The 20,400-nt window shown below is 37.1% G+C and overlaps 1 protein-coding gene across 18 annotated transcripts in view; it reads left to right on the top strand.

Annotated features, from left to right (window-relative positions):
• The window catches only part of PCM1 (pericentriolar material 1), an 80,220-nt gene extending 60,069 nt beyond the window's left edge, over positions 1 to 20,151 (top strand). For 17 of the 18 annotated variants that reach the window (XM_025886053.2, XM_073902346.1, XM_073902345.1 and 14 more), the window contains 13 exons: positions 3,161 to 3,281; positions 4,631 to 4,789; positions 5,040 to 5,173; positions 7,440 to 7,574; positions 10,494 to 10,691; positions 12,325 to 12,387; positions 12,644 to 12,779; positions 13,079 to 13,239; positions 15,832 to 15,907; positions 16,440 to 16,696; positions 18,345 to 18,437; positions 18,526 to 18,643; positions 19,800 to 20,151. In XM_025886053.2, the coding sequence (XP_025741838.1) occupies positions 3,161 to 3,281; positions 4,631 to 4,789; positions 5,040 to 5,173; positions 7,440 to 7,574; positions 10,494 to 10,691; positions 12,325 to 12,387; positions 12,644 to 12,779; positions 13,079 to 13,239; positions 15,832 to 15,907; positions 16,440 to 16,696; positions 18,345 to 18,437; positions 18,526 to 18,643; positions 19,800 to 19,825 (1,677 nt within the window). In that variant the 3' untranslated portion in view covers positions 19,826 to 20,151. The remainder of the gene's footprint in view (positions 1 to 3,160; positions 3,282 to 4,630; positions 4,790 to 5,039; positions 5,174 to 7,439; positions 7,575 to 10,493; positions 10,692 to 12,324; positions 12,388 to 12,643; positions 12,780 to 13,078; positions 13,240 to 15,831; positions 15,908 to 16,439; positions 16,697 to 18,344; positions 18,438 to 18,525; positions 18,644 to 19,799) is intronic. The other variant, XM_073902350.1, reaches the window with a different exon arrangement.
• Positions 20,152 to 20,400: the final 249 nt, after the last annotated feature.

The raw sequence follows: 20,400 nt of genomic DNA, 5'->3' as shown, positions 1-20,400 counted from the left end.
GAAATTGAGCTACAATATATGATAAAGTTAACCTGACAGGATTTTAAAGGTTTTTCCTTATAACTGCTGCAGACTTAAATAAAATTTAAAGATACTGACCTGCTTAATAAGGAGGTGTCTTAGTTGGGGTTGGTACAACAAAATACTGTAGACTGGATGGCTTAAACAACAGCCATTTATTTCTCACAGTTCTGGAGGCAGGGAAGTCCAAGGTCATGGTTCCAGCAGATTTGGTACTCGGTTAAGGCCCTCTTCCTGGCTTGCGGATGGCCACCTCCTCTCTGTGTCCTCACATGGCTCTGATGTCTCTTTTTTTAAAAGGGCACTAATGCCACCAAGGGGGCTCCACCCTCATTACCTCATCTAAAACCTTGATTACCTCCCAGAGGCCCCACCTCCTAATACACTGGGAGTTAAGGCTTCAGACATGAATTTGGTGGGGGCGGGGTGGGGAACACAGAGACTCAATCTATAACCATATAGACTTGGCACAAATAACTCTACTTAATATTATTTTTAAATAACTAAATCAGTTCTTTAATCTTTCATCCAAAACTTAAGTTTGTCATTAATGTTAACATCCTCCCTTTATTAACGCTATTTAATCATCAGCAGCACAGCATCCAGTGTTCCCACCCACACATCTAGAGCAGTGCTGTCCAGTAGAACTTCCTAGAGTGATGGAAATGTTTTATATGTGCATTGTCTAATAACGGTAGCCATTAGCCACTTGGGGCTATCAAGCACTTGTAATGTGGTTAATGGGACTGAGGAACTAAGTTTTAAGTTTTAATATAAATAACCACAGGCTAGTGGTTTCCATATTGGACAGATACAGACTCTCATTCTCCGTGTTTCTAGGCCAAGGTCTTTTTTTTTTTTTTTTTAAGATTTTATTTATTTATTTGAGAGAGAGAGCAAGAGAGATCACAGAGGGAGAGGGAGGAGGAGAAGCAGACTCCCTACTGAGCAGGGAGCCCGATGCAGGGCTGGATCCCAGGGCTCTGGGATCATGACCTGAGTTGAAGAGAGGCACTTAACTGCCTGAGCCACCCAGGCGCCCCAGGCCAAGGTCATTTGAGCTCCATTTATGGAGCTTGCATAGGCACATTTCAGAGTGTGTAAGAGCTTTCATGGCCAGGAAAGAGAGAAGTAAAAGTAGGCATCCGGGAATTATAAGTCAAAGGGGGGATGAAGAATTGAAATTTAAGAAGAGGAAGAAGCACTTTGTATCTTCTATTCCATGTGCCATAAAATGGCAAAGGCACATCTACCTTCCAGTTTTAATTGAAGGAGTAACAGAATGGTTCCATTTCCTAAAATGTGTTCTGTAATGCCTGAATTTCCTTTAATCAGAGACAGAGCTTTCATTTCATAATTGAAGAGAAAAATTTAAAAGATTAGTAGCTAGGAGAAAGAACACAATTGTGAAATGAGTTTTAGAATGTGAGATTCCCCTTAATCACACTATACACAAAAATTATTTTGAAATTAAAGTCCTGAAAAGGCTAAAACTACAAAACTTCTAAAAGAAAATCTTCTTGATTTAACATAAGCAAAAATTTCTTAGGGTACACAAAGCTTTAACTTATTATAAAAGAAAAAAATGATAAATTAGACTTGATTAAAAATAAAATCCTTCTGCTTTTCTTTTTTTTTTTTTTTAAAGATTTTATTTATTTATTTGAGAGAGAGAGAGAGAGAAACAGCATGAGAGGGGAGAAGGTCAGAGGGAGAAGCAGGCTCCCCGCTGAGCCGGGAGCCCGATGCGGGACTCGATCCCGGGACTCCGGGATCATGACCTGAGCCGAAGGCAGTCGCTTAACCAACTGAGCCACCCAGGCGCCCCAATCCTTCTGCTTTTCAAAAGACACCATTACGAGAACATAATCTTAATACACATATCTGATAATGACTATATAAATGACAAATCCAGACTACATAAAGAACTTTGACAATTTGCTTATAAGACCAACAACTCTGTAAGATAGGGGCAAGAGATTGAACAGGCACTACATGAAAGAAGATCTATAAATGGTGGCCAGTGTGCAAATTAAAACCACATGAGAAATTTCCTCACATGCACTAGAAAGGCTGAAATTAAAAAGATTGACAGTAAGAAATGTTGGTGTGAATGTAGAGCAATTAGAACTTTCACACTGCTTATGGGATTATAAAATTGTACAAACACTTTGGAAAGCAGTTTGGCCATTTCTTAAAAGAAGTTAAACCTAAACTTGGCTGTGACCAAGGGATTTTTCTTCTAGGTATTCATCCAAGAGAAATGAAAACATATGTCCACAAAAACACTTGTATTCTAATGTTCATAGCATCTTTAGTCATGATAGCCTCAAACCAGAACATCAGCAGATAAATGGATAAACAAAATATGGTATATCCTTACAATGGAATACTACTCAGCCATTCAGAAATAATGAACTTCTGAGACACATGACAACACGGATTAATGTCAGAAGCCTATTGAGCAAAAGAAAAGAAACCAGACATTGAAGAGTATATTCTGAATTGTTCCATTTATATATCAAGTTCTAGAGCCAGAAAAGCTGATTTGTGGTGATAGAAATCTTACAAGCGGGGTGTAGTGGAGACTGACTACAGTAAGGGATACAAAGGAACTTTCTGGGCTGTTGGAAATGGTCTTTATCTTTAGGGAAAGTGGTTACATGGGTGTATATATATATTTTTTTTTAGAACATCAAACTCTGTACACTTAGTGGGTGCACTGTTGTATGTAAATTCTATTTCAATAAAGTTCATTAAAAAAATACGAATGATGCTGTCATGTTTTTCTTCTGATAAAACCAGATATAGTAAGGTCCTAGTAATTGTTAGGCTTTGGAGATGGGAAGATTTCCCTGAGGGTGTAGAAATAATTTAAAATGTTTACTTTTCCAAGTTAAAATTTAATTAGTAGCTGGCTCTGTGTATTTTTATCTACTTGATGACATGTTCTGCAAGATTATTTAATATTTTAATGTTCTTTGTGACTGTTCAACCTTTGATAACTTTGGTTATATCCCAATTTTAAGTATGTAGTTTTATGCAAATACTTAGTTTCTATGTTAAATTTTTAATATTCATCATAAAATTTTTAAAAGAAATATTAGTGATTTTTATTTTTTTTTAAACTATAACTTAGGAAACTTTTGAGAAGAACTTTGAGAGAGAAACACATAAAATAAGTGAGCAAAATGATGCTGATAATGCTAGTGTCATGTCTGTGTCTTCAAATTTTGAGCCTTTTGCAACAGATGATCTAGGTAAGGAGAATTTTTTATAATCTTAGAACATGACTTTAATACAGTCTTTGAATTACATTGATTAAGAAACAAAAGTCCAAAAAAGGCAAGATGGTGGAAAGACTTTGGACTTCAAAGTCTCTCAGTGTAAAGTCAGGAATCTCCTGTTAACTCTTTAGCCTTTGGCAAATCATCTCATCATTCTGATTACATGTTCTAAGGAAATGGGAGTCCTACCTATCTTGCTCTGTGTTCTTTGAAAAATATATGGAATTTTCTAGCATTTATAATAGGAGCTGAAGAAATGTTGATTTCCTTCCTGTAAGGGAAAGGTCATCCTTTAAGATTTTCTAGTTACTTAATGGGAAAAATTCAGAGGTATCAGGGCCTCATCCAATCACATTTTCAGTAACAGTATTCACTTCATAATTTGCAATAACTGAAATTTCTTAGCATAGATAATCTTTAGTGAGAAAGCCAGGTAACTGAATGTGCATGATGCATTATGCTTTTTTTTTTCATCATTCGTAAAACAGAAGCTTGGAGGGTTGTATAACTCAAAGGGAAGAAGAAAACCCAGAGTCCCAGACTTGGAAAGGAAAGTAGGGAAAAGAAAAATGTATAGGTACCCGATTCATTTTCCTGGCTGTAGCCTATCAAGAGATAACTGAGATTCAAGCATTCAGACCTCCAGGGCACTTAGTTGATAAAAGGATCAAAGCCCTATTATTCTAGTGTTTGTTCATATGATGAGAACAAGATTTAGATAATTCCAAAGACCTCCTACAAGAAAAAGGGCCAAGCCTTGCCCTGTTACTAGATACACACCTTTTACCAAAGCAGGAAGTCTTCCTTTTGTCTTATCCTGACTGTCATGGACTCTAAGCCTAGCTCCCTTATGAGTAAAATACCTGTCATTTTGGTGAAAAATCTCCCTTTCCCCTTGAGTTTATTCCCCCTCTCTGAGTTACAAATGGCTTTGAGTCCTATCTGTTTTGTTTCATTTACTGATTTTTTTCCTCAAAATCCTTCACTAGCTTTGTCTGAAGTGGACAAAGGAAAACGGGGAAATTTCTTTCTTAGGCCTTTTCCTAACCTTACTTGCTTATATTCAGTTGGATCCTTTTCCTCAGAATTTGGGTGACATCTTGGGATTTATTTTTACGTGAAGCGATACGATGACTAGTGAAATCGATATGGACCTCAGAGTCTAAGAGAGTAATGTATGCCAAGTCACCCAACTAGTATAGTGTCTGGAACTTGTTAAAGCTACTTTTCCTTACCTACAGTTAGACTTTTTTTTTTTTTTGTGAGGAATACATGATAAAGTTTGCTTTTATATTTTCTCAATGTTTCTGTTTCATATGTAGGTAACACTGTGATTCACTTAGATCAGGCATTAGCCAGAATGAGGGAATACGAGCGTATGAAGACTGAGGCTGAAAGTAGCACAAATAGAAGATGCACCTGCAGGATTCTTGAGGATGGGGTTGGTGCTGCCGCCACGAGTACGGTTACTAACTCGGAAGGTGTGTTCTTCCGCTGACTGAAAGTACAGAAACTACAGTTCCATGTGTAAAGAAAATGTATAGCCCCACCTGATATATAATAATTTAATTGCCACTTTCTTTTAGTCATTAAGGGTGCTAAAACTACATAAATGCTCCTTTGTATTAGCGTAAAATCATCAGATTTTAATATTTAGAATTCTGAATAAATGTGTATGTATAATGTCACAGGCTTTATTTTGCTAACAAATCATTTTCTTTTTAAAAATAGAAACTCCTATTGAAAATCATGGTTCACAACAACCCGTAAACGAAGTTTCTACTGTCCCATGTCCTAGAATTGATACTCAGCAGCTGGACCGGCAAATTAAAGCCATTATGAAAGAAGTCATTCCTTTTTTGAAGGTAAGCAGTAATTTTTTTTTAAATAAATACTTTGTGTTTTGGTCTTTAATTCTTACAAAAGACTTCGCTGTAGTAAATTCAGAAAATAACAGGTAAATAAGAAAGCTAAAAACATCAGTTTCATCAGTTATTCTGTAAATTTATCTCCCGTTATTTGTAAAATATGTACTCACTTCCTGTAAGTTGTAAGAATGTGCATTTGTTCATGTAGATAGATGGGTAGATATATTTGAGAGTTTGAAACCATTCCTTCAAGTGAGTTGACTTAAACTACATAAGTGGTTACTTGCTTTCATCTTAGGCATAGTTAAGTGTTGCCTTTTTTGTTTTACATTTTTGTTTTATGACTGATCCAATAAATACTTTTAAGCATGTCTTTTTTGGTAAAATTATATATACGGCTAGCAATATTTATTTAATATGTACAGTTACTTTCTAAGGTTTAAAAAAATCTAAATGATTTAGGTTTATGCTTAGGGAATGCAGTCATCTACAGTTAGGAAATTTTATTGCTTTTACCATTTTGTGTCTCATTTAATTGATACCCCCTCATAAATATTCACTTAACTAAATTTAATGTTTCAAGAAGTTTTTGAGGCCGACAAAATGAGTAGAACTAATGATCTGATTTTAACTATTTTGTTATGTCTCATTTCACTTCAAATCTTGACTTTCTTGGTAGGATCATAGAACTTCTTTGTTAATGTCAGCATTATATCCAGTCACCTAAGCTAGACTTCTTGACTCTCATACCCTCTATCACCAGTGAGTCAAAAATTGATTTTCCCCTTAAGAGCAGTCACTTTTCCTTCCTCTCTCCAATAGCATAACCTTAATTCAGATCCTCATGTTTTGCCTAGACAGCTTGTCATGGTAGGCATGAAATGAACGTTTACTAAGCGGACTCCCTAGCCTTCAAGAGATTTCACTACTGGACCTGGTATACTTCCCCAGCCCTGTCTCTCCCCACTCTCCATCTGGTCCCCTCACTCACTCACTCACTCTCTCACTTCAGGTTACTCAACATTTCCTGTTCCTGCCATTGCGTTTTCATGTATCAGCCCTTTGTACAAGTTGTCATTGAAAATATAAAATTCCTTCACTCTTTTCTGCTTGGCAGAAATATCCTTTCCTCAGAGATAACTGTTGTTTCTAATATGCTACCATAACTCCTTGCAGAACCTAGTGTGTGCTGCTTTTAAGATATCGTATATTCAGCAAGTAATGAGTGTCTCCCGTGAGCCGGCCACTGCTAGGTGATAAATAAGAAATGGCCCCTGGAATTAAAAAGTATCATCTGTTGGACAGTGCATAGCATGGAGTGATTGATTGTTCATGTATTTGACTTTTTTTCTCTGTTTTTATTTTTTTAACTGCCTGCTCTGTCAAATGATTTTTTTTTTAAAAAACAACTTAATTCTTTCAATTTAAGGAACCTTAGAAATCATCTAGTTTAGTTTAGTCACCTCACTTTATAGATTTCTATAGAAAAAAACAAAATCAGAACATGAACCTACCTGAGTAAAGGTTAGAAGACCTGCCCAGATGAGCTTAGTGGCAGAAGAGGGATGAGAACCTTGAGGTACTTGATGTGGGTGTTTTATGGACTCACCTCCGAAAGTGAACCATGATTTGGATTATTAGGTAGTTTGCACGTGCTTCTAAAGGAAGATGAAGAAGAGGAGATGCCCAAAAAGGCTTGTTCGGAACGTTAGGACAGTGGTTCTCAGTTGGGAGTAATTTTGACCCTAAAAGCATTTTGTAGTGTCTACATACAGTCTTAGCTCTCAGGACTTGGGAGAGTGGAGGGTGCTTTTGGCATCTAGTGGGTGGAGGCCAGAGTGTGCTGCTGAACCTCCCGCACTGCACAGAATGTCCATAATGCTGAATGGGGCTGAGAAAGCGGAGGTTGAAGATGCACGAGGTGAGTTGTGAGAGTGTGGTTGAAATGAACTGAACTGCAAATGGGGAGACAGGCACTATGGTGACTAGGGCATGAGTAGTTCTCCTTAAGATGCAGGAAGGAAGTAATGAAAAGTATTGAATCAGCTCGTTTCTTTTTACCGGCTGTTACCTGCTGTGGTGGGTCAAAAGGTACAAACCCCTTAACATGTGTAGAGCAGGAGTTTGGCTGTTATGAACAGATATTTCTAAACGTGTATCTGAAAGTTGAGAAGCATCTATGCAAGAAAAAAGTCTTATGTGAACTAATATTTTTTTAAATGATAGGTAAGTTTACATCCTAACCAACTAGGGTTTTTCTCAGGAGCACATGGATGAAGTATGCTCTTCTCAACTTCTAACTTCAGTAAGACGTATGGTTTTGACTCTCACCCAGCAAAATGATGAGAGCAAAGAATTTGTAAAGTTCTTTCATAAACAATTGGGAAGTATATTACAGGTAAGAGTTTATACTTGTATGACTTACCAACATACACCCTCTAGTTGGGATTTTTTTTTTTTTTTTGCCATTTCCTGGCAATATGCAATTTATTCAAATAAATGTCCATTCTGGTATCCATTGGAGATGACATTTCAGTACCTTTTTAGGTTATTCCTTTATCTGGTTTAAAAAAATATTGTATTATGGGGCGCCTGGGTGGCTCAGTCGTTAAGCGTCTGCCTTCAGCTCAGGTCATGATCTCAGGGTCCTAGGATCGAGCCCAGCATCGGGCTCCCTGCTCAGTGAGGAGCCTGCTTCTCCCTTTCACTCTCCCCCTGCTCTCTCTCCCAAATAAATAAAATCTTTAAAAAAAAATTGTATTAGGGCCTATGTCTTCCTTTGACTCGATCATCTCTAAGGCCTAGCCAAACTATAATAAAATTTTGTCTTGATTTTTCTCCTACCCAGTAAGAACATTTCAAGGTTGTTGTTTAGGAAGTATTCTGTGATATTTTCTCAAATAATTTTTTTCCAGTGTGGGAAATTTTAGAAACCAGAAACCATCTGTTGATTGTAGAGACTTCTTAGGCTGTAATAGTAACTTTAAATTAATGTTAAGGTCATGATTCTGAACTGGGGGCAATTTTGCAATGCCCACAGACATTTGTCACACAGGCAGAAAGTGGCTGGTACTAACATCCTGTGGCATGTTAATAGTGCTGAGGTGTGGATCCCTTTGTTAAGTAAGGGTACCTTACTTCATATAATAAACATCTTTACAGTTCAGTACACTGATATGTTTTCCCATTAAGATAGTTCAGTGATGTGTATTTTACTCCAAACTAGGAAATATGTTTTTCTTTTCTTTTTTTTTTTTTTTTTTTTTTTTTTTAAAACAATCACTTGGCCAATTTTTTTTTTTTTTTAAGATTTTATTTATTTATTTGACACAGAGAGAGAGAGAGAGAGAGCACAAGTAGGCAGGCAGGCAGGCAGAGGCAGAGGGAGAAGCAGGCTCCCCGCTGAGCAGGGAGCCCGATGTGGGGCTCGATCCCAGGACCCTGGGATCATGACCTGAGCCGAAGGCAGACGCTTAACCGACTGAGCCACCCAGGCGCCCCTATGTTTTTCTTTTCATCTTTATTACAAAAATTTCCCATAAAACTCTTCCTTACTTCCTATTCCTGTGTTTAAATTGGTTTTAGAGAAAGTATTATAATTTTGTCTATTAATAGCTTTTAAAACCCGAGGCTTGACGCAAATTTCCATCACTATAATTTTCCATTTTGTTTTTATTAAGGTAAAGTAAAATTCAATAATAGGTTTTAAGTCATGCTGGCTCTATTTAATCTAATTGTAATTAACACATAATCTATAAGGACTATAAGACATCTCTCTTGTTCTGCAGTTTAAAGATGTTTAGGATAATTTTTAGACAAATATGTTTTTATAAATTTAAGTAGTTTATTCCTACAGAAAGAAAGAACTCCATTCTAGAATCAGGCTCAAAGAGAAATCCTTTATAATTAAATATTTTTGTTTATCAAGACCTGTGCAATCCTCCCTCAGTTTTGGCTACTGTTACATAATTGAGACAGATGCCAAAGTATTAGTTTGAAAATAAGATTTTTTTCTGAGAAAAATTTGGCTGCTTTTCTTACATCCCATTCCTGATTTTTTTTTTTCCGCAAAGGGACTTAGAGAAGAATAAAGATTAGTTTACAGTAAATCTTGCCCAGACTACTGAAAATTTTTCATGAGGTAGAGCTTTAAAATACTATCTTCTACTTTTTTCTCTAAGAAACCTATTCAGTGAATTTTTTTTTTTATGAGGCAGCCACATTTGTACTTCTTGCACAATTATGCTAGATGAGGTGGTTTTTTGGAGGGAGGAGACAATATACTTGTTTGCTGGTTTTCAGAATGCATAGTCCATATTTTTAGGAAGAAAAAGAAATGCAGTTTTATAAAAAATGTCTAGAATATAGCTGACTGACTTATTTGATGATGCTGTATTTCAACTTGAATAGGACTAACGTTTGCTTTTAAATTGATTCTGAAGAAAAAGTTTAAATTAGAATGACTGCCTGGCTTATATAAAATGGGGGAACTTGAAAAGTACTCTGATGTTAACACTGAGAAAAGGAGGACTTAGTATTTTCCTCCTGGGCACCTCAGCTTCTCACTGTGGTAAATATGTATCCCCTGGTTTACTCATTTGTGGCCACCAGTTCTATTAGGGACTAAATCTGTGGATGATCACCTGCCCTGTTCTTTTCCTTTTGTATACTCTTCAGAGGAGACTGGCATGATTCCTACTTACGTTAATATCACTAAAGAATATTACTGTCTTGGGCACCTGGGTGGCTCAGTCAGTTAAACGTCCCACCTCTTGGTTTCCGTTCAGGTCATGGTCTCAGGGTCCTGAGATCAAGCCTCATGTAGGGCTCTGTGCTCAGTGGGGGGTCTGCTTGAGATTCTCTCCCTCTCCTTCTGCCCCTCCCCCTGCTCATGCATTCTCTCTCTCTCTCTCTCTCTCTCACACACACAAAATCTTTAAAAAAAAGAATGGGATGCCAGGGTAGCTCAGTTGGTTAAGCATTTGCCTTTGGCTCAGGTCATGATCCTAGGGTCCTGGGTTCAAGTTCCGCATCGGGCTCCCTGCTCAGCGGGGAGTCTGCTTCTCCCTCTGCCTGCTTATGCCCTCTCACTCTCAATCTTTCTCCCTCAAATAAATAAATAAAATCTTTAAAAACAAATATTACTCTTTGTGTAGTAATCTTAGCCATTAGTTTTAGCTTTTTGCATACTAAAAAGTAATAAAATTGTTTTTCCCTAGGTGAGTATTGTAATTTAAACTTGTTAATCCTCTGTATTGCTCTACCTACAGTTGAAGTTTACTATAATCTTAAAATTACATGGTTTATCTTTGAATAGGATTCACTGGCAAAATTTGCTGGCAGAAAACTGAAAGACTGTGGAGAAGATCTTCTCGTAGAGATATCTGAAGTGTTGTTTAATGAATTGGCTTTCTTTAAGCTCATGCAAGATTTGGATAACAATAGTATAACTGTTAAACAGAGGTGCAAAAGGAAAATAGAAGCAGCTGGAGTGATACAGTCTTATGCCAAAGAGGTAAATGACATTCATTTTGAATTTAGGAGTAGTTATAATTAGCATTAAAATATATTGCTTGATCATTATTAGCTAAAACCATACTTGACCTCAGCTAACATATTTTCTAGGTAATAGCAGTTAATCAGATTACCTAAATCAGTACATATGCTAGCCACGTACGAATCTCAGATGTGACAGCAGTGGCTAAAAGATCAGGAATGCAGATAGGAATTGGTGACAGGAATTATCAGCTGTCTTACATTGTTGTCACTCACGTCTCCAGAGAAGAGAGGAGGACTGGGGTTCTGTCCTGACCAGCTGTCTGCAGTAGCTATTTCAGCCCTGACAGAGCTCAGATCTACCAGGTGTATTTATCACCCCAACCAACACACATGCTTGTTTACAAGTTAAGACTTTGGTTGCACATCTCAGTAGCTTCTTATACCTTGTTAAATTAGTTTGATCACATATGAACTTGGATGGGATTCTTCCCCTCAACTTGAGGCATACCAGGAGGTTTCTCCCTTAGACCTTTCCCTCCTCTTGATTGTCTAATCATGAGAAGGAAGGCACGTCAAGACCCAAAACAAAGAGGTAACCCTTCTCCCTGAAATCTAAAGTAGAAAGTCAAGCCATCCATTTCACACTTTTCTTAATATTTTCACTCTAGACATAGATAGGTTTCAGATCATTTCAGTCATTGCCAAGAGCTTGAAGAAAATAAAACAGGATAAAACCATAATAAATGATTGGAAAGACTACTTTAAGATAGGCAGTCTCATGAGGCTGTTTGAGTGGGTGAAGTATGAACTAAGGCAAGAAAGGAGTTTATAATGAAGATGAAAAGGAAGAACATTCCAGGCAGAGAGAACTATAAGTTCAAAGACTCGGAGACAGGATTGAGCAGTTTGGAGAATGTATAGAAGGCCAGGGTAGCAGGAACACCTCACCAGAGGTGAGAGTGTAGGAGATGAGGTCACCTGGGTAGGTAAGGCCAAACTATGGGGCCTTAGCAACAGCGGTAAGGACCTTCTGTTTGATTTTATTCTAAGCATGATGGAAAGCCATGGGAAATTTTGAAATAGAGGAGGGACATAATCTCATGTGCAGTAAAAAGTTTGGTCTAGATACCATGTTGTATAAGAACTGTAGGAGAGAAGAGACAGAAGCAGAGACGAGTCTGAAGACTTGGCCCTAGTGCAGGTAGGAGATGATGTGACTTAGCTCCGAGTGCGCACCTGCAGATCCATGTTGACGATAGCATCAATGAGGCATTCTTATGGGTTAGATGTGGATAATACAGGTAGAGCCCAGGCTGCTTCCTGGTGTCTGACTTGTACATGGGGTGCATTAAGGGCCGTTTACTAAGATTGGGAAGACTGAAGGAGGCTGGGGTTTGGGGAGGGAGTCAAGGTTTTTGTTCTGGAATTAATGAATTTGAGATGCTCATTATTCAGGGAGATGTCTGGTAAGCAGTGTTGATTTTTGTTTGGCTCATTTAAAAGATTTCAGTAAAAGAGTTGAATTTACATTTCTAAAAACATTCAACTCTTGGGACTGTGGTCAAAAACTGCAGCATTTGTTAAAGTTACTGAATATCTAAGTATAATGCTGAAAGGTCACCCCTAAATTCTGTTTAATTTGCTTATAGGCCAAAAGGATTCTTGAAGGAGATCATGACTCACCTGTTGGAGAAATTGATGATGAAGACAAAGTAAGTGGCTAATTAATTTGTGCCTAAAAACAATGCTTTTGAGACAAAAGATTAAATAACTTTAATAGCTTTTACCTTAATGTTTGAGAGAAAGCTTTATCATCAAATGGCCTTTCTTCTGCCAAAATTTTATTTTCTCTTAAAAATAACAACGTTTTGTATTTTTTATTAGATCATGACTGTTTTTGTGATGGGCTTACTATATATACCTTTTAAAATGTATTTTAAGGAATTCATTACATGTATTTGTGGCTAGGACAAGGATGAAACTGAAACAGTTAAGCAGACTCAGACATCGGGGATGTATGTCGATGATGGTCCCAAAAATGTGAGATCGGATGTTTCTGACCAAGAGGAAGATGAAGAAAGTGAAGAATGTCCGGTGTCTATTAGTAAGTGTAAAGGCTCCGTACTGGGTTTCTACGTTGGCTCTTTATAGGTCACTTATTCCAGCATTTGGGTGGATTGTAATGAAGGTAGAGTTAGGTGTCCACCAACTCTGAGCGATCTGGTGTGGCCCTGACCAGATGCCCTGTCCTTTCTGCACCGCAGTGTTCTGCTGCCTGCTGTTTGGGAAGCTTTCAGATACTGTACGTAAAGGACTTGGGCAGTGCAGGAATGCAGTACATGGTGGCTGCTCTTAAAATTTAGTGTTGAAAATTTACTAAAAACTGTGTATTAATCAACTTAGACTTGTCCAAAGCTGAAACTCAGGCTTTGACTAATTATGGAAGTGGAGAAGATGAGAATGATGATGAAGAAATTGAAGAATTTGAAGAGGGACCTGTGGACGTCCAGACTTCACTTCAGGCTAACACCGAAGCTATAGAAGAGACTGAACATGATGATCAGGTATTCTGGTCCGCACTAACACACCTTCCCCCGTCTTCTAACTCCTGAAGGCAGATCCTCCTTAAGGATGTCAGAATTTACGGCTTCCCTATTCTCGTTTTCATGAATAAACAAGTCTTTTTAATATCCTTACTGAAATCTCAGTCAAACACTAGTTTATTTTTATATTTAGCAATGCTTATATATAAAGCACTTTAATCTTTTTTGGGGGGGTGGGGGGTCAACTTACCTAGAAGATCTGGATTTTTCATGTATCTTTATGTATTTCCTAGTCATACATGGAAACAGGATATAACAAAAATCATTCCCTTTCCTACCTCCACCTCATCTTGTCCCATAGGTAGCACTTTGTATGATTTCTTCGGTTATGTAACTGTATTTCTGAATAATATGACATTCTCTGTTGACTTCCTATTATAGTAGATGAAGACTTTTAGGTCACTTAATTAAACTCCTCATTTAATTATATTAATCCTATCCTCCTCATTCAGTTGTATCTTTTGCTTAAACCTACATTTGACCATAGATCTAAACAAACTACATAAATATTACCGGCTGTTGAACTAAGCAAATACTGTTTATTGCTTAGTCTCAGACATTTTTTTCACTTGAAATTGATAATTGTCTCCATTTTTTATTTGCCTGATTGACCACATACCCAAGTCTGTTCTGCCCAGCAATAGCTGTATAAACTCAGGGGACTTTTCTGCATGTACCAGTTTGTCAGTTTGTCCTTCCTGCTCCATCCTGGCTTTGCTCTTCATTAGACCTGCTCACTAGCTAGCAGCCTGGGAATCCCCTTTGTCATTCTTTATTCTGTTTCTGGAATCCAGTCTTGTCCTCCTTTTGCCTCATTTTGGTAGAGCACATTTCTAGTACCTCTCTGAGAAAGAGTGCATGAAAGATAAATATTTTTAGACTTTATAGGTCTAAGAAAATCTTAAATTCTTCCAGGTTGAAACATCATTTCAGTGCCTCTGCTGAGAAGGCTGATGCCTTTTTCGTTCTGATTCTTTGTGTTCTTTTTTTGCCCAACTAGAGCTCTCCCCCCTGGAGTTCTGAAGTTTTACAGTGATAGACATTGTTGTGTGTCTTTTTTCATTCACTGTACTCAGTACTCAGTGGGTCTGTAAGCAGTCAATAACCATGTCCTTTATTTTGGTAAATTTTTTTTTTTTGTATTGCTTCCCCACCATTTTATCCTTTCATTCCTCTTGGAATTAATATTATCAGACATTATTAGCCCTCATGGGTTGATTTTCTGATTTTCTTCTCTCTTCCTTTTATCATCCCCTTGCTCTTTTTGTTTTACTTTCTGGGAGATTTCTTTGATTAATAACTTACATGAATGTCATATTTTTAATTTCTAAATACTTTTATTTTCTGATTACTTTTTTATAGCATGCTGTTAGTTCAAAGAAGCGCTATCTTCTCTTATGCACCTGGAGGCTTTCTTCAAATGTCTGTGGTACCTTCAGTGTTTATACTAAAAAATGATACACCAGAAAGCTGGTTGGGGTTGTTCTGGGTTTCACTGTTAGGGTGCTTGGGTAGATAGCTTTTTGACAGAAAATCCTAAATGTTAATACTGATTGGCCTTTTCTCTGGGGCGGTTTGTTTCTCCAGAGAAGGGTCTTCCATTCTCCTCTTGCCCAGGCTGAGGTATTCATACCTCCTTGGCTGCCTGTGTTCAGGAGCTAGATGTGGGAGTGGTGCTGAGGGTCCATCACTAAGACTTGTGCTGAATCCTTCTGTTTTCAGCATGACATTTTATCCTGTCCTCCTCTGTGCTTTCTGGACCCCACCCTTACCCCTGGCAGCCCCCGGGTCTGAGGCTCACTAGTTCGGTTTATCCAAAATCTCCCATTTTCTGTTAAAGTTGGGGGAGGGAACCTCGATGTTTGCATTTTCTTTTAACAGCTTCAGAGAACCACCAGCACCACCCTCTTTTCATCCACCACTGTATTCTTCTTCCAAGCATGAGGGGAATCTGATTTTTGTTCTCTCCTCCTGCTGAAGGCACTTGGCTTTATCTTTCTCCCCTCCTGGTCAGTTCTTCTTCCATTCACTTAACATCTACATATAAAAGGGTATCTTTTATTTTCTTTCAAGATAGAGTCTGATCTGGGCGCCTGGGTGGCTCAGTCGATAAGTGTCTGCCTTCAGCTCAGGTCATGATCCCAGGGTCCTGGGATCGAGTCCCACATCGGGCTCCCTGCTTAGCGGGAAGCCTGCTTCTCCCTCTCCCCCTCTCCCTGCTTGTGTTCCCTCTCTCGCTGTCTCTCTCTGTTAAAAAATAAATTAAAAAATCTTAAAAAAAGTCTGATTTGAAAAAAAGAAAATTTAAAAACATAGTGGAATCCATAATACTCTAGTTCTCTATTATTTTGAGGTTAAGAAGAAAATGAAACATTGTACTTAGCCATCTTAAAGTTTCAACTACAGCCTCCTTGAAACACTTTCAGAAGATATTTTTAAATTCCCTTGTATGAAGGTCTCAGGTTGGACAGACACCATACACTCCTAACCATCTCCTATATAATGGCCATATATTTTAGGCCCTGCTATTAAGACATCACTTTTTCCTTCTAGGTACTACAACATGACTTTGAAAAATCAGGAGAAAGCAAAAATGTCTCATCAGAACAAGAACTCACTACTAGTAAAGGCAAGAAATCTAAAGTGTTCAATTTTAAGATTATTTAAAGTGCCCATAGTGCTTGAAAGCTAAAGAAAAAAAAATCTAAATTCTTAGCTAATGTAAGTTTGAAGGTATTTTGGGCCTGATGTATGTCTTTTCTTCTTCCCCTAAATCCTTTATAGAAAACACAAGGGCTAGGTTTCTGCAAACAGCTGCTCAAGAAAAGTTGACAAATAATTAAACACACAGAAAAAATCTTCAAAGAAAACATCTTTAGATAACAAACATGGAGGATTTTTTTCAAATACCCATTCCTGGGTATTACTCATTAATATCATACTTCATTAGAAATTGAGTGGATTTCAGGAATTTGATTTTTAAAACATCCCCAGATGAATCTGATCAACTAGTTTTAGGAATCATTGATAAGGAAAATTTGTAGTTGTCTTTTGAGTCTTAAAGGTCTTGATTACTCATTCATACATACTGTCTATTTGGTATAATAGTGAAATTTAACAACTGTTGCATTTCACTAAAGTTGACTTTCTTTTGATGACAGGTGACCAAGATAGCACTCCTGTGAAACCCTGTTACCTCAATATTTTGGAAAACGAGCAACCTTTAAATAGCGCTGTCCAGAAGGACTCTCTCACTACCATTGATTCATCTAAACAGCCTAACCCTCTGCCTTTACCTTTAACTGAAATTGAAACCTTGGTGCCTACAGTCAAAGAAGTTAAATCTGCTCAGGAAACTCCTGAGAGCTCTCTGGCTGGAAGTCCTGATACTGAATCTCCGGTGTTAGTGAATGACTATGTATGTATCATCTACATTTCATTTCTATGCGGATTTCTTCCTTTTCAGGTTAACATTTTCAGTCTGTAAACACAGACTGTGTTTAGGTTTGTTTGTGTTTGTGTTTAGAAACTGCCAAAAAAAATTTCTTACTTAGTTTACACTTGAACAGAAGGGTGATAATGAATTAAGATGATCATATATCAAAACCTAAAAGCTGTTCTACTTTTTTATAAGTTTATGACCCAGATTTTGAGTTTTAGGTGGCAACCTTGAGAGAGTTCAAGTTCAGACCCGAACAGATGATGTGTGAATCATTAATCTCTTACAGTGCCCAGGCTTGACATCTCAACAATTTTAGAACATTTCATAAATCTTTGATAAACCTAAAAGTTTACAGTTTGACAGCAGTAAACTCCTTACTGCAAATGACGGAAATATATGGTAGCAAATCTGTATTTAGGATGTAGGTCGGTAAGCTGAGTTTTACTCTGGACTTTTTTGTTTCACTTTAATTTTATAGCATGTAGGTTATAATATGGATCTTGGACTGTGTTTTGTATACTTTCTCTTGTCGGCAAAAATTGAGGAATTTATAACAATGTACTTTTAGATCTAAATAGAGTGTTTTTTTTTTTCAATTAACATTAGTTTTCTTCCTAAAGATAGAGTTACAATTATGAGTTCCTAATTTCTCAGAAAGGAAGCCTATAATATTTCAAAACCATTACTAGAAAGAGTAATTTAACCGTTTTGATGGCTTCACCAACAGTGAAATTAGCATTTACAACTCTGAAAGTTACCTGTTAGACTTATTCTTACTGTAATTTAATGAGTGCATAGAGTTGCTCTAGGAGGCAGTCAAGTGAAATTAACTTAAAGTTTGATTATAGAGGGACTTGAATTTGAAATTTAGGCAGGGGACACTACTGAAGTTCTTTGCGCAAGAAAGTCAAATGGCCAGAGTCATGGTTTTTTGAGGATGAATCTGATGATTGATGACTGTTGTCAGGGATGCTACATTAGGAGGCTCCCTTACCATAGGAACCAAGTACAAGCTTAATGAGAGAGAGGTGGGTGAGAAATGTTGAAAGAAGAGGAAAAATCTAAGGTTTCCACTTGGGTAATTGGTAAAATGATACTATTAAAAATCAGAAAGGAGAACTAGGAGAATAAAAGAATTCAAGTGTTAGAGAGACACTGAAGTGATCACAAAAGTGAGCTATTAGAGTCATACCTCATCTTTTTCAGCTTCCACGGAGTTGATACTGAAAGCCTGTATGTAAATTCTGCTGGATACACTCTTGATGTGTTCTGTAAACATTACCAAGAAACCAGAGTTGTTGTTCTGATGCTTTTAGCCCTCAGTGTAACTACTGTTTCTTCCTTTAACCTGTATAAGCTGGCTCTTTGTTTTTTCAAATGGGGACAGAAACGCTCAACAGTGTGGCCCACAGCTACAAGTACATGGCCCTTCCTGTGCGCTCCCGCTTTGCTTTATTCATAGAGCTGAACACAGAAAAAAACCAAATAGGACAGAATTACTGATGTATACTTGTATCTAAGAATCCATTTTATCCATTTTATCCTTGGCATGTATGACTTTAGATGGCTTAGATCCAGAGATAGAGTGGATTGCCTTCCCCATTAAATATAATTTATCTTACAGGAAGCGGAATCTGGTAACATAAGTCAAAAATCTGATGAAGAAGACTTTGTGAAAGTTGAAGATTTACCACTTAAACTGACAATATATTCAGAGGTATTTTGCTCTCTTTAATTAAACTTGTCTTTATATGACAAATACTACTGGGATGAAAACTGATTTTGTTTTTTTTTTTATTTCAAAGGCAGATCTAAGAAAGAAAATGGTAGAAGAAGAACAGAAAAACCATTTATCTGGTGAAATACTATGTGAAATGCAAGTTGAAGAATTAGCTGGGAATTCTCAGACACTAAAGGAACCTGGTAAGGGTTACCACTTTCAACCATAACATATTGAAAAATTAATGGAACCTTGATACCATCAGTTTATTTTTTAAATCCACTACTAGTACTTGGAAGATTTAATCCAAATATTGGAAGGGAAGCATAATTCTGTAAAAAGTCTAGAGAGTTTTAAAAGCAAGGTAACAGAAGCACAATTTTAAGAAGGAAAGGTACAAAAGAATTCATGATAAACTGGTGGGAGCCCATTTCTTTTAACTGTTGGTTTTTAGTTCCTTTGGATGAGACCCTCTGTATCTCTAAATGATATTAAAATTTTTCTTAATTTAAAAAATTCAGACATCTCTTGTCTTCCCTATGAAAAGTGAGCATTTGGACCTCTCTCTTTCACTATTATTTTTGGTTTTTCTCTGTGTTACCTTTGTTATTTTTAATATATATGTTTTCTAGTTCCATCAGCTTTCGTCATTACTCAGCTGCTACTCCCTTTTCCTTCTGCTTTCTCTATTCAGTTTTACTCATCCTCTCACATTGAAGTTATAAAAGCAAACACACATTTTTGTAATTGTAATAGTTAAAACTACTTTTTCTGAAGACCATTCTGTGTAAACATGACTCATTGCAGAGTCAGGTGATAATCCCACATTTCCTTCTTTATGGATCTAATAGCACAACCCCTGGGCCACTCAGAGGAGAATGTGTCTTGCATCAAAATCAAAGATTTTCTTTTTGTTATTCTTTATCAATTCATCAATTTTTGTTTTTCCTGGAAATGGGTGAAGAGAAGGGCAGACTAAGTATCAAACCTTCAGCTGACCTCACCTGCGCCCCTCCCAGTGGGTCCAGGCTGAGCCCCGCCCCCCTTCCTTGCACCTCCATCTGCTTTGAGCATTCCAGGGATTTGTTGTCTCCGGGCCTGCTCTCCCTCAGCCACTCTTCTTGGTCGGCATTTAGTTTCATAGTTTGTTTTTTTTTTTTTTCTGGTGGAATTTTAAGAGACAAGGAAGTATCTGTTCAGTCTGCCATCTTCAAACAGAAACCCTCACCTGTTTTTACACTAGATTAGTATTTCCTTTATAACTTTATGCTAAAAGTTTTAATGTAAGAGAACAATAAATTCTAGTAAGTAATATCTTAATTCAGTAATTTATAGTGCATTAATTATTCTGTTTTTCAGAAACAGTGGGAGCCCAAAGCGTATGAGATGTCTTCAGAGGCTCATGTAACTCGCTTTACATAGTCAATGCATATATGATATGGCACTAAATAAACATCTGTTTTGATCTGTATAAAAATGTAAATTAGTTTGACACTGCATTCTTGATAGGTGTGCTGATTTCTGCCCATGGCAGTTTAAAACATCAGAAACTGAATTCTGGACAGATTGAAGCCTTGATACACTGTGGGGTTGTTTTTCTTCTTTCTTTCCTTTTTTTTTTGTCATTTTTTTTTTCCTCCCCTTGTGATGTTTGGTATCGTTAAATTTAAGATGTAGTTTTAAATAAAGTTTGGACTTACCTGTAAAGTAACTTTTTTGGAAATTATGTTGAATTCCATGCAGTAAGTCACTGTTCAATGTGATTAGGAGATTTAGAGAAGAGCAAGAGTTAGAGAAATACAGAATTTAATATAAAGGCCAGCCATCAGGCCAGGCTTCCAAATAATATCAGTGTTACTGCTGTTGGGTCTAGATACCTGCATGTCTTATTCCTGTGCAAGAATAGGGCAGGTTATAAAGGTATCCTGGATATTGGTGAAGTTATTAAAGAATATAAATA

Source organism: Callorhinus ursinus, unplaced genomic scaffold, assembly GCF_003265705.2.
Source record: "Callorhinus ursinus isolate GAN/ISIS: 27379988/994484 unplaced genomic scaffold, GSC_fseal_2.0 scaffold17, whole genome shotgun sequence".
Taxonomy (NCBI): Eukaryota; Metazoa; Chordata; class Mammalia; order Carnivora; family Otariidae; genus Callorhinus; species Callorhinus ursinus.
The sequence above is the reverse complement of the archived record's forward strand: the minus strand, read 5'-3'. Positions and strand labels throughout refer to the sequence as shown.